The sequence below is a fragment of the Anomaloglossus baeobatrachus genome, chromosome 1 (assembly GCF_048569485.1).
Source record: "Anomaloglossus baeobatrachus isolate aAnoBae1 chromosome 1, aAnoBae1.hap1, whole genome shotgun sequence".
In the NCBI taxonomy this organism is placed as follows: domain Eukaryota; kingdom Metazoa; phylum Chordata; class Amphibia; order Anura; family Aromobatidae; genus Anomaloglossus; species Anomaloglossus baeobatrachus.
In genome coordinates, this window is record NC_134353.1 from 717,970,659 (window position 1) to 717,985,376 (window position 14,718).

The 14,718-nt window shown below is 46.1% G+C and overlaps 1 protein-coding gene across 15 annotated transcripts in view; it reads right to left on the minus strand.

The window, feature by feature from the left end:
* Positions 1–14,718, minus strand: part of EP400 (E1A binding protein p400) — a 293,821-nt gene that overhangs the window by 14,461 nt on the left and 264,642 nt on the right. For 8 of the 15 annotated variants that reach the window (XM_075322084.1, XM_075322072.1, XM_075321999.1 and 5 more), the window contains 5 exons: positions 2,949–3,055; positions 2,211–2,409; positions 1,936–2,090; positions 1,606–1,848; positions 254–419 (listed from right to left, as the gene is read on the minus strand). In XM_075322084.1, coding sequence (XP_075178199.1) covers positions 254–419; positions 1,606–1,848; positions 1,936–2,090; positions 2,211–2,409; positions 2,949–3,055 — 870 coding nt within the window. Of the gene's footprint in view, positions 1–253; positions 420–1,605; positions 1,849–1,935; positions 2,091–2,207; positions 2,410–2,948; positions 3,056–14,718 lie in introns of all 15 variants that reach the window. The other 7 variants (XM_075322051.1, XM_075322044.1, XM_075322017.1 and 4 more) reach the window with 1 other exon arrangement.

Sequence of the window (14,718 nt, forward strand, 5' to 3'; positions counted from 1 at the left end):
GCTAGGATATTTTGGGATCTGCCTGAAAACTTATATGTCATGCCAATCATGGCTCAATGAAAAGCATAAAGCATTACGTACATGTGAGCAGAACCATACTCCGTTTTATTCGCATTAATCAAGTTTAATTAAATCCATTATAAAAGGGATAATGAACAGCATTAACACAAATAGTAATACATAAATAATACAGAAATGAATTAGCACTATTATTCCAGATCTGATAAATATAAGTGATAAGTCCACAGCATACCTGCGGCTTTCTGGGGCTGGCCAATGGCAACGCTGATTCCTGCCACAGTCACAGGTAGTGTGGTTACACCGGTGGATGACACAACGGCAGACACAACTGGAGGCTTTGCTAGGGCCACTTGTGCGGTTTGTCCTGGTTGGGCCTGAATTTGTCCTTGGGCCTGAAGCTTAAAAAAGTGTGTTCATTTTAAGAAATTCTCTGTAAAACATGCACTGGGACATGATGAGACAGGCATTTGTAAATCTGTTACCCCTATACTCCAGCTGCTCAGTAGAAGGACCACGGCTCCTCACATATGGGCTCTGTAAAGATTACAGAACAGTGGCCCCATCATTTGTAGAAAGCAAGATGTCAGCAGTAAGATGATTTACCCATGTGACTGCTTTCTTGCCGGGCCCAGCGCAGTCACTGAAGAGTAAGGGTGGCTTTACACGCTACGAGATCGCTACAGCGATCTCGTTGGGATCACGGATTTTGTGACGCACATCCGGCCGCTGTAGCGATCTTGTTGTGTGTGACTCCTAGGAGCGATTTTGGATCGTTGCAAAAACGTCCAAAATTGCTCCTCGTTGACATGAGGGTCCTCTCCCAATTATCCCTGCTGTCGCTTGGGTGAAGTTGATCCTCGTCCCTGCGGCAGCACACATCGCTACGTGTGATGCCGCAGGAACGAGGAACCTCTCCTTACCTGCCACACGCCAGCAATGAGGTAGGAAGAAGGTGGGCGGGATGTTCGTCCCACTCATCTCCGCCCCCCCGCTTTGATTGGGCGGCCGCTTAGTGACGTCGCTGTAACGCCGAGTAAACCGCCCCCTTAGAAAGGAGGCGGTTCACCGGTCACAGCGACGTCGCCGAGCAGGTAAGTGCGTGTGACTCTGCCGTAGCGATAATGTTCGCTACGGCAGCGATCTCTACATATCAGCATAACGATAGGGGTGGGTGCTATCACGCTCGCCATCGCTAGCATCGGCTAGCGATATCGCAGCATGTAAAGCCTGCTTAACCGCACACTCTTTGTACATATTCGGCTATTGATGGCAGAATTTTCTGGATCTATGCATGTGCTGTATGCATCTAGTTACTATTTGCTGCATGTGCAGAAGAAGATGAAGCTGAAAGAGCTAAAAAACGTGGGTAAATAACATGACCAATTCCATGCTGTTTCCTATTACTGAGAAGACCCCAGCCCTGTAACATTTACAGCACCCATTCATGGGCAGCTGGTGGCCTCCTACTAATCCGCTAAGGTAAAGTATGAGCACAAACACAGGTTAATGTCCTGCAACAAACATTTTAAGTCTTTTAGAAAACATTTTTATAAAGTGGACAACCCCATGAAGGATAAAGCTTACCAGGCGAGCCACATGCAGATTAGTAACGGCTCCGGTGAGAACGGCTCCAGCTCTTGGTGCAGGGACGGCAGTGAGCTGTTGAGCCTGCTGCTGTGGGGGTGCTGGCTGTGCTTGCTGCTGCCCCTGTGATGTCGCTGCCTGTGCGGCCCCTTGCGGAGGTGGCTGCTGCTGCTGCTGACCCCCTGTCGGTGTTGTTTGCTGTGGAAGCTGCATTTTCTGCTTTTGCAATTTCAGTAGTTGTTCCTTATTCCAATAAAATAATATAAAAAATGTATTCACTGAGCACTAGTAACTTACTGGGAATAATAAGACAAACTGTAGCCCCCCTACCTGTGATAACTTCCCAACAGCTTTTATTTGTCCTGGGGACTGTGTCTGCGCCTGGATCTGGGGACCCTGTACCTGAGCAGCCTGCTGTTGTCGGAGAAGCTGGAACTGAGCTGGCGTGATGGTTTTACTGGCAAGCTGAACCCCAGCAGTTGTAGCTGAAGAGGAAACGGATACAAAAAATTAAGACAAGTAATAAAACAGAAGACGTATCAAGCAATAAAATACAAAAGCAAAACAAAAGGAATATTAAAATTGCCGATAAAATACTTCACTACCTGTTGTCACCTGAGTGACAATTGACCGGGCCGGTGTCTGGACGGGAGTGATACTGCTGCACACCACGGTGCCACCGGTCACAGGAGTTACTGCTCGTACTCCCTGGTTTGTGGCTATGGTGACAATCTCTGCTGGTGTTGCTGAAGTGGCCACTGCTCTTTGCTGGGCATGGACAACCTGTGCCGCCCCTCCCGGAGCCTAGGAGAAATGCAGCTTCATTTTAAATTCCAGACTTTTATTAAAAACTAGCTGTACTACCCGGCTTCGCCCAGGTTAATAACTGCTGTTAAAAAAAATAGAATGTATCAACAAAAATGTATTCTGCACACAAAAACCACAAAACAAATAGCTAGAAATGTAATTATTAAAAGGCAAAAACTAAGCTAAAAGAAGCATTTCACAACATATATTTCAACACCACAGATATTCCACACAGATTTAACTAAATTGGCCAAGTAATGTGCTCCATCTGTCTCTTTCCAAAATTGATTGGTAAATTGGAATGCGCCGGGTTAAAATTTCACCTCACAACATAGCCTATGACGCTCTCGGGGTCCAGACGTGTGAGTGTGAAAAATTTTGTGGCTGTAGCTGCGACGGTGCAAATGCCAATCCAGGACATACATACACACACACACACATACATACACACATTCAGATTTATATATTAGATTAACCAAATTAGTCTTCTTTCTAAAACAGACACCGGAGAGACATAAGAACTTCTTTTTACTTACAGCTAATGCCCCTGGTATAACAGGAGATGCCAGCCTCTTATTGATAGGTTGGAAGGTGGCAGAAGGGACACCCGCAACAGTATTTACAATGACATTTCCACTAACAGCTGTGAAAAATAGAACATGAGACACAATTAAAAAGCTGACAAAGAAAGGTTATGGGAACTCATCAGGACAATTTTACTACTGAAACTAGTGGTACAGCTGAATAGGTCCTAACGCAACAATAATAAATGCTACCTAGTGATATCCAATGACTGACAATGGTGGGGGAACCCCAATAATGCAGACTTTAGCATCCACATTATGTACTAGCCTGAACAGTCAGACAACATTGCAGCCAGCTGAATATTGAATAGTGACCTTGCGTAAGGAAATGGCACCATGCCACTAGCAATTCTGACCAAATCCAAGGAAACTTTAATACGTAATTGTGGGAAATGAGATCATATTAATCTAGAATTTAGTGGTCACCCAGATTAATGCAAACATCAGCAATGGCCAAATGATCATGCCGCCTCTGGTTCAAGTGTAGACACTGAATCCTAGCAAAGGAGATAAGTAAAAGGGGTTTTACCAGGAACAAAGTTAATTTTAAAGTTGATTTTAAGTACCGTAACACTTTTTGGAATAATAATAATTTCCACAATTGGATGTGTTCTTAAAAAAATTTTCTTTGTCAAGATAATCTCATTTTAATCAATAGATCTTGGAATAATAATGGGTCATTCCATGTCAAGTGGACCAGTGGTCCCCACTCGACCTTCTCCGATTCTGCTGAAAATTTATAAGGATGTACATGTATGTTTGAAAAGAGGTTCTGTAAATTTTTAGGGCCAGATCTCAAATATATTGGGCACTTTTGACCTTTCACTGGCGGTTCCACCAAGCCTGCGGCTTCAGCTAAGAGGATTTTGCAAACTTTGGCACATAGCCATTAGAGTTCTATACTGGCTATGATGCTGACATTTGGCATACTAGCTCAACTTTTGAGTATAGAACTCTAATGGCTATGTGCCAAAGTTTGCAAAATCCTCTTAGCTGAAGCCGCAGGCTTGGTGGAACCTCCAGTGAAAGGTCAGCAGTGCCCAATGTATTTGAGATCTGGCCCTAAAAATTTACAGAACCTCTTTTCAAACATACATGTACATCCTTATAAATTTTCAACAAAATCGGAGAAGATCGAGTGGGGAAGATTTTTAAAACTGGTCCACTTTATGTGGAATGACCCTAATATTTTCCACAATTGGATGTGCTTAAACAAATGTTCCTGTGCGGAGATAATCTTATATATGTGTCACTGTTATGTACTGTGTAATGGCCGCGTCTGACCGTACAGGATCGTGGTCTGATCGTACCACCTCTCCTGAGCAAAGGAGGACACAAAAAGTATCCAGACAGTACAGCAGAGGATCATAACGGATTCTTTTTGTGAGGTAAAAGATTTCTCTGTCTTTTAAAAAAAAACAAAAAAAAAACCAATGTTTCCCCTCAAAGAAAGAATTATTTGTGATCCCATGCTGTAATGTCTTTATACTTTCTCCCCAGCCCAGGAGATGTGGTATGATCAGACCATGTCCCTGTACGGTCAGACACGGCCATTACACAGTACATAGTAGGGACACATATATAAGATTATCTCCGCACAGGAACAATTTATTTTAAGCACTTCGAATTGTGGAAATTATTATTATTCCAAGATTTATTGATTAAAATGAGTTTTGTTTGTGGGAAAACCCCTTTAAGCCCCCGCCCCATACACAATAGATAGCTATGGACCAAACAATCATTCAGCCAACGTCTCTCTCCAAACTCCCCATAAACAAGAAAGCTTAGCTTGGCCAAGTGCTCCAGTGCTTGGATGACCTACACTTATTAGTAGCATCTATTGACAATAAGCTTACAGCCTGCAGCGATCAGATGTAGTCTGAGGGTAAACAAAGCAGTAAAGCTGGTGTCACACTAAGCGACAGCGACAACGACGTCGCTGTTACGTCACCATTTTCGGTGACGTAACAGCGACCTTGTAAGTCGCTGTTATGATCGCTGCTTAGCTGTCAAACACAGCAGAAGCAGCGATCATAACGTCGCTGTGCTACATGTGCAGAGAGCAGGGAGCCGCGCTTAGCGCTGGCTCCTTGCTCTCCTAGGTACAGTACACATCGGGTTAATTAACCCGATGTGTGCTGCAGCTACATGTCACAGTGCAGAGAGCAAGGAGCCGCGCGCACTGCTTAGCGCTGGCTCCTTGCTCTCCTTGCTACAGTATACATCGGGTTAATTACCCGATGCATACTGCAGCCACATGTCACAGTGCAGGAGCCGGCACTGGCAGCAAGAGCGGAGGCTGGTAACCAGCGTAAACATCGGGTAACCAGGGAAAGGTCTTCCCTTGGTTACCCGATGTTTACGCTGGTTACAGCTTACCGCAGCTGCCAGTGCCGGCTCCTGCTCGCTTCATTTCGTCGCTCTCTCGCTGTCACACACAGCGATGTGTGTGTCACAGCGGGAGAGTGACGACCAAAAAATGAAGCTGGACATTCAGCAACGACCGGCGACCTCACAGCAGGGGCCAGGTCGTTGCTGGATGTCACACACAGCGACAGCGACGGGACGTCGCTGCAACGTCACAGAAAATGGTGACGTAGCAGCGACGTCGTTGTCGTCGTCGTTATGTGTGACACCAGCATAAGTGTTCAATTTCCCTTCAGCACTATTACAGGAAATTAAAAGAAACCTTTAAGGTGATTTATACTACCCAAATCACATCATTGCAACTGGTTATATTATTGTCTGATTCACTATGGCAAGATCCCACCATGGATCACAGTCGGTTTCAAGACTATGCTGGGTCTGTCACCGGCCAACTATTGCCAGCGCCAAGGCAGGTGATTGACAGTTCAGACCCTTGTATGTAAGGAAAGAGACTTGTCAATCAGCTGCAGCAGTGCTGGGAAGAACTGTCTAAATCTTTAGGCTATGTGCGCACAGTGCGTTTTTCGCGGCGTTTTTGCACGTTTTTCGGGTGCGTTTTTGGCCTCAAAACTGCATGACTTTGCTTCCCCAGCAAAGTCTATGAGTTTTCAATTTTGCTGTCTGCACACAACTGTTTTTTTAAGCTGTGTTTTTGAGCTTGAAAAAAAAAAATGGACATGTCAATTCTTTCCTGCGTTTTTCTGCGTTTTCCCCCCATGCAATGCATTGGAAAAACACAGCAAAACGCAGAGATCAAAAATGCAGCAAAACGCAGCCAAAAACGCACCAAATCGCGGTAAAAACGCGTGCGTTTTTTTTAGAGATGAGCGAACCGGTCGCGGTTCGGCTCGAGGTTGGTTCGCTGAACGGACCTCCCGTTCGAGTTCGGTTCGTCGAACGTTCGACGAACCGAACTCGAACTGCATAGGAAACAATGGCAGGCAATCACAAACACAGAAAAACACCTAGAAAACACCCTCAAAGGTGTCCTAAAGGTGACAAACAACTCAAACACATTGGAAAGTGACAAGGACATATACTCATGCGAAAACAAAACAGCTGGACAAGGAAAAAGAGGAGGACACACAGATATAGGCATGGCACGCCCTTCTAAAATCATGTAAAACACCGCAAGGTGACTCCAAGCGGAGTCTCCATTTTTTCCGAAAATTGGGCCACACACACACCCACCCCTTCAGTGGCAGCAGTTGTGCCCCAGTTGTACACTTCACAGCTACATTTGCATCAAGCACATTCAAAAATACGCCATTCTTATCCATCCCCAGGATGACACCGGGGTAGGTAGCAAAGTCTTTGCTGACCCATGACTTGTTCATCTTGGCTTCTTTTAAAAACAATGTAAGCAAGGGTTACTCCAAGCGGAGTCTCCCTTTTTTCCAAAAATTGGGCCACACAGACACCCACCCCATCAGTGGCAGCACTTGGGCCCTAGTTGCAAACAGGATGTTTTGATTTGCATCAAGCACATTCAAAAATACGCCATTCTTATCCGTCCCCAGGATGACACCGGGGTAGGTAGCAAAGTCTTTCCTGATCCCAGCTCTGTTCATCTTGGCTTCTTTTAAAAACACATCAAGCAAGGGTTACTCCAAGCGGAGTCTCCCTTTTTTTCCAAAAATTGGGCCACAAAGACACCCACCACATCAGTGGCAGCACTTGGGCCCTAGTTGCAAACAGGATGTTTTGATTTGCATCAAGCACATTCAAAAATACGCCATTCTTATCCGTCCCCAGGATGACACCGGGGTAGGTAGCAAAGTCTTTGCTGATCCCAGCTCTGTTCATCTTGGCTTCTTTTAAAAACACATCAAGCAAGGGTTACTCCAAGCGGAGTCTCCCTTTTTTTCCAAAAATTGGGCCACACAGACACCCACCCCATCAGTGGCAGCACTTGGGCCCTAGTTGCAAACAGGATGTTTTGATTTGCATCAAGCACATTCAAAAATACGCCATTCTTATCCGTCCCCAGGATGACACCGGGGTAGGTAGCAAAGTATTTCCTGATCCCAGCTCTGTTCATCTTGGCTTCTTTTAAAAACACATCAAGCAAGGGTTACTCCAAGCGGAGTCTCCCTTTTTTCCAAAAATTGGGCCACACAGACACCCACCCCATCAGTGGCAGCACTTGGGCCCTAGTTGCAAACAGGATGTTTTGATTTGCATCAAGCACATTCAAAAATACGCCATTCTTATCCGTCCCCAGGATGACACCGGGGTAGGTAGCAAAGTCTTTGCTGATCCCAGCTCTGTTCATCTTGGCTTCTTTTAAAAACACATCAAGCAAGGGTTACTCCAAGCGGAGTCTCCCTTTTTTTCCAAAAATTGGGCCACACAGACACCCACCCCATCAGTGGCAGCACTTGGGCCCTAGTTGCAAACAGGATGTTTTGATTTGCATCAAGCACATTCAAAAATACGCCATTCTTATCCGTCCCCAGGATGACACCGGGGTAGGTAGCAAAGTCTTTCCTGATCCCAGCTCTGTTCATCTTGGCTTCTTTTAAAAACACATCAAGCAAGGGTTACTCCAAGCGGAGTCTCCCTTTTTTTCCAAAAATTGGGCCACACAGACACCCACCCCATCAGTGGCAGCACTTGGGCCCTAGTTGCAAACAGGATGTTTTGATTTGCATCAAGCACATTCAAAAATACGCCATTCTTATCCGTCCCCAGGATGACACCGGGGTAGGTAGCAAAGTCTTTCCTGATCCCAGCTCTGTTCATCTTGGCTTCTTTTAAAAACACATCAAGCAAGGGTTACTCCAAGCGGAGTCTCCCTTTTTTTCCAAAAATTGGGCCACACAGACACCCACCCCATCAGTGGCAGCACTTGGGCCCTAGTTGCAAACAGGATGTTTTGATTTGCATCAAGCACATTCAAAAATACGCCATTCTTATCCGTCCCCAGGATGACACCGGGGTAGGTAGCAAAGTATTTCCTGATCCCAGCTCTGTTCATCTTGGCTTCTTTTAAAAACACATCAAGCAAGGGTTACTCCAAGCGGAGTCTCCCTTTTTTCCAAAAATTGGGCCACACAGACACCCACCCCATCAGTGGCAGCACTTGGGCCCTAGTTGCAAACAGGATGTTTTGATTTGCATCAAGCACATTCAAAAATACGCCATTCTTATCCGTCCCCAGGATGACACCGGGGTAGGTAGCAAAGTCTTTGCTGATCCCAGCTCTGTTCATCTTGGCTTCTTTTAAAAACACATCAAGCAAGGGTTACTCCAAGCGGAGTCTCCCTTTTTTTCCAAAAATTGGGCCACACAGACACCCACCCCATCAGTGGCAGCACTTGGGCCCTAGTTGCAAACAGGATGTTTTGATTTGCATCAAGCACATTCAAAAATACGCCATTCTTATCCGTCCCCAGGATGACACCGGGGTAGGTAGCAAAGTCTTTCCTGATCCCAGCTCTGTTCATCTTGGCTTCTTTTAAAAACACATCAAGCAAGGGTTACTCCAAGCGGAGTCTCCCTTTTTTTTCCAAAAATTGGGCCACACAGACACCCACCCCATCAGTGGCAGCACTTGGGCCCTAGTTGCAAACAGGATGTTTTGATTTGCATCAAGCACATTCAAAAATACGCCATTCTTATCCGTCCCCAGGATGACACCGGGGTAGGTAGCAAAGTCTTTCCTGATCCCAGCTCTGTTCATCTTGGCTTCTTTTAAAAACACATCAAGCAAGGGTTACTCCAAGCGGAGTCTCCCTTTTTTTCCAAAAATTGGGCCACACAGACACCCACCCCATCAGTGGCAGCACTTGGGCCCTAGTTGCAAACAGGATGTTTTGATTTGCATAAAGCACATTCAAAAATACGCCATTCTTATCCGTCCCCAGGATGACACCGGGGTAGGTAGCAAAGTATTTCCTGATCCCAGCTCTGTTCATCTTGGCTTCTTTTAAAAACACATCAAGCAAGGGTTACTCCAAGCGGAGTCTCCCTTTTTTCCAAAAATTGGGCCACACAGACACCCACCCCATCAGTGGCAGCACTTGGGCCCTAGTTGCAAACAGGATGTTTTGATTTGCATCAAGCACATTCAAAAATACGCCATTCTTATCCGTCCCCAGGATGACACCGGGGTAGGTAGCAAAGTCTTTGCTGACCCATGACTTGTTCATCTTGGCTTCTTTTAAAAACAATGTAAGCAAGGGTTACTCCAAGCGGAGTCTCCCTTTTTTCCAAAAATTGGGCCACACAGACACCCACCCCATCAGTGGCAGCACTTGGGCCCTAGTTGCAAACAGGATGTTTTGATTTGCATCAAGCACATTCAAAAATACGCCATTCTTATCCGTCCCCAGGATGACACCGGGGTAGGTAGCAAAGTCTTTCCTGATCCCAGCTCTGTTCATCTTGGCTTCTTTTAAAAACACATCAAGCAAGGGTTACTCCAAGCGGAGTCTCCCTTTTTTTCCAAAAATTGGGCCACACAGACACCCACCCCATCAGTGGCAGCACTTGGGCCCTAGTTGTACACTTCACAGCTACATTTGCATCAATCACATTCAAAAATACCCCATAATTAACCGTCCCCAGGATGACACCGGGGTAGGTAGCAAAGTCTTTGCTGACCCATGACTTGTTCATCTTGGCTTCTTTTAAAAACAATGTAAGCAAGGGTTACTCCAAGCGGAGTCTCCCTTTTTTCCAAAAATTGGGCCACACAGACACCCACCCCATCAGTGGCAGCACTTGGGCCCTAGTTGCAAACAGGATGTTTTGATTTGCATCAAGCACATTCAAAAATACGCCATTCTTATCCGTCCCCAGGATGACACCGGGGTAGGTAGCAAAGTCTTTCCTGATCCCAGCTCTGTTCATCTTGGCTTCTTTTAAAAACACATCAAGCAAGGGTTACTCCAAGCGGAGTCTCCCTTTTTTTCCAAAAATTGGGCCACACAGACACCCACCCCATCAGTGGCAGCACTTGGGCCCTAGTTGTACACTTCACAGCTACATTTGCATCAATCACATTCAAAAATACCCCATAATTAACCGTCCCCAGGATGACACCGGGGTAGGTAGCAAAGTCTTTGCTGACCCATGACTTGTTCATCTTGGCTTCTTTTAAAAACAATGTAAGCAAGGGTTACTCCAAGCGGAGTCTCCCTTTTTTCCAAAAATTGGGCCACACAGACACCCACCCCATCAGTGGCAGCACTTGGGCCCTAGTTGCAAACAGGATGTTTTGATTTGCATCAAGCACATTCAAAAATACGCCATTCTTATCCGTCCCCAGGATGACACCGGGGTAGGTAGCAAAGTCTTTCCTGATCCCAGCTCTGTTCATCTTGGCTTCTTTTAAAAACACATCAAGCAAGGGTTACTCCAAGCGGAGTCTCCCTTTTTTTCCAAAAATTGGGCCACACAGACACCCACCCCATCAGTGGCAGCACTTGGGCCCTAGTTGTACACTTCACAGCTACATTTGCATCAATCACATTCAAAAATACCCCATAATTAACCGTCCCCAGGATGACACCGGGGTAGGTAGCAAAGTCTTTGCTGACCCATGACTTGTTCATCTTGGCTTCTTTTAAAAACAATGTAAGCAAGGGTTACTCCAAGCGGAGTCTCCCTTTTTTCCAAAAATTGGGCCACACAGACACCCACCCCATCAGTGGCAGCACTTGGGCCCTAGTTGCAAACAGGATGTTTTGATTTGCATCAAGCACATTCAAAAATACGCCATTCTTATCCGTCCCCAGGATGACACCGGGGTAGGTAGCAAAGTCTTTGCTGACCCATGACTTGTTCATCTTGGCTTCTTTTAAAAACAATGTAAGCAAGGGTTACTCCAAGCGGAGTCTCCCTTTTTTCCAAAAATTGGGCCACACAGACACCCACCCCATCAGTGGCAGCACTTGGGCCCTAGTTGCAAACAGGATGTTTTGATTTGCATCAAGCACATTCAAAAATACGCCATTCTTATCCGTCCCCAGGATGACACCGGGGTAGGTAGCAAAGTCTTTCCTGATCCCAGCTCTGTTCATCTTGGCTTCTTTTAAAAACACATCAAGCAAGGGTTACTCCAAGCGGAGTCTCCCTTTTTTCCAAAAATTGGGCCACACAGACACCCACCCCATCAGTGGCAGCACTTGGGCCCTAGTTGCAAACAGGATGTTTTGATTTGCATCAAGCACATTCAAAAATACGCCATTCTTATCCGTCCCCAGGATGACACCGGGGTAGGTAGCAAAGTCTTTGCTGATCCCAGCTCTGTTCATCTTGGCTTCTTTTAAAAACACATCAAGCAAGGGTTACTCCAAGCGGAGTCTCCCTTTTTTTCCAAAAATTGGGCCACACAGACACCCACCCCATCAGTGGCAGCACTTGGGCCCTAGTTGTACACTTCACAGCTACATTTGCATCAATCACATTCAAAAATACCCCATAATTAACCGTCCCCAGGATGACACCGGGGTAGGTAGCAAAGTCTTTGCTGACCCATGACTTGTTCATCTTGGCTTCTTTTAAAAACAATGTAAGCAAGGGTTACTCCAAGCGGAGTCTCCCTTTTTTCCAAAAATTGGGCCACACAGACACCCACCCCATCAGTGGCAGCACTTGGGCCCTAGTTGCAAACAGGATGTTTTGATTTGCATCAAGCACATTCAAAAATACGCCATTCTTATCCGTCCCCAGGATGACACCGGGGTAGGTAGCAAAGTCTTTGCTGACCCATGACTTGTTCATCTTGGCTTCTTTTAAAAACAATGTAAGCAAGGGTTACTCCAAGCGGAGTCTCCCTTTTTTCCAAAAATTGGGCCACACAGACACCCACCCCATCAGTGGCAGCACTTGGGCCCTAGTTGCAAACAGGATGTTTTGATTTGCATCAAGCACATTCAAAAATACGCCATTCTTATCCGTCCCCAGGATGACACCGGGGTAGGTAGCAAAGTCTTTCCTGATCCCAGCTCTGTTCATCTTGGCTTCTTTTAAAAACACATCAAGCAAGGGTTACTCCAAGCGGAGTCTCCCTTTTTTCCAAAAATTGAGCCACACAGACACCCACCCCATCAGTGGCAGCACTTGGGCCCTAGTTGCAAACAGGATGTTTTGATTTGCATCAAGCACATTCAAAAATACGCCATTCTTATCCGTCCCCAGGATGACACCGGGGTAGGTAGCAAAGTCTTTGCTGATCCCAGCTCTGTTCATCTTGGCTTCTTTTAAAAACACATCAAGCAAGGGTTACTCCAAGCGGAGTCTCCCTTTTTTTCCAAAAATTGGGCCACACAGACACCCACCCCATCAGTGGCAGCACTTGGGCCCTAGTTGCAAACAGGATGTTTTGATTTGCATCAAGCACATTCAAAAATACGCCATTCTTATCCGTCCCCAGGATGACACCGGGGTAGGTAGCAAAGTCTTTGCTGATCCCAGCTCTGTTCATCTTGGCTTCTTTTAAAAACACATCAAGCAAGGGTTACTCCAAGCGGAGTCTCCCTTTTTTTCCAAAAATTGGGCCACACAGATACCCACCCCATCAGTGGCAGCACTTGGGCCCTAGTTGCAAACAGGATGTTTTGATTTGCATCAAGCACATTCAAAAATACGCCATTCTTATCCGTCCCCAGGATGACACCGGGGTAGGTAGCAAAGTCTTTCCTGATCCCAGCTCTGTTCATCTTGGCTTCTTTTAAAAACACATCAAGCAAGGGTTACTCCAAGCGGAGTCTCCCTTTTTTTCCAAAAATTGGGCCACACAGACACCCACCCCATCAGTGGCAGCACTTGGGCCCTAGTTGCAAACAGGATGTTTTGATTTGCATCAAGCACATTCAAAAATACGCCATTCTTATCCGTCCCCAGGATGACACCGGGGTAGGTAGCAAAGTCTTTCCTGATCCCAGCTCTGTTCATCTTGGCTTCTTTTAAAAACACATCAAGCAAGGGTTACTCCAAGCGGAGTCTCCCTTTTTTTCCAAAAATTGGGCCACACAGACACCCACCCCATCAGTGGCAGCACTTGGGCCCTAGTTGCAAACAGGATGTTTTGATTTGCATCAAGCACATTCAAAAATACGCCATTCTTATCCGTCCCCAGGATGACACCGGGGTAGGTAGCAAAGTATTTCCTGATCCCAGCTCTGTTCATCTTGGCTTCTTTTAAAAACACATCAAGCAAGGGTTACTCCAAGCGGAGTCTCCCTTTTTTCCAAAAATTGGGCCACACAGACACCCACCCCATCAGTGGCAGCACTTGGGCCCTAGTTGCAAACAGGATGTTTTGATTTGCATCAAGCACATTCAAAAATACGCCATTCTTATCCGTCCCCAGGATGACACCGGGGTAGGTAGCAAAGTCTTTGCTGATCCCAGCTCTGTTCATCTTGGCTTCTTTTAAAAACACATCAAGCAAGGGTTACTCCAAGCGGAGTCTCCCTTTTTTTCCAAAAATTGGGCCACACAGACACCCACCCCATCAGTGGCAGCACTTGGGCCCTAGTTGCAAACAGGATGTTTTGATTTGCATCAAGCACATTCAAAAATACGCCATTCTTATCCGTCCCCAGGATGACACCGGGGTAGGTAGCAAAGTCTTTCCTGATCCCAGCTCTGTTCATCTTGGCTTCTTTTAAAAACACATCAAGCAAGGGTTACTCCAAGCGGAGTCTCCCTTTTTTTCCAAAAATTGGGCCACACAGACACCCACCCCATCAGTGGCAGCACTTGGGCCCTAGTTGCAAACAGGATGTTTTGATTTGCATCAAGCACATTCAAAAATACGCCATTCTTATCCGTCCCCAGGATGACACCGGGGTAGGTAGCAAAGTCTTTCCTGATCCCAGCTCTGTTCATCTTGGCTTCTTTTAAAAACACATCAAGCAAGGGTTACTCCAAGCGGAGTCTCCCTTTTTTTCCAAAAATTGGGCCACACAGACACCCACCCCATCAGTGGCAGCACTTGGGCCCTAGTTGCAAACAGGATGTTTTGATTTGCATCAAGCACATTCAAAAATACGCCATTCTTATCCGTCCCCAGGATGACACCGGGGTAGGTAGCAAAGTATTTCCTGATCCCAGCTCTGTTCATCTTGGCTTCTTTTAAAAACACATCAAGCAAGGGTTACTCCAAGCGGAGTCTCCCTTTTTTCCAAAAATTGGGCCACACAGACACCCACCCCATCAGTGGCAGCACTTGGGCCCTAGTTGCAAACAGGATGTTTTGATTTGCATCAAGCACATTCAAAAATACGCCATTCTTATCCGTCCCCAGGATGACACCGGGGTAGGTAGCAAAGTCTTTGCT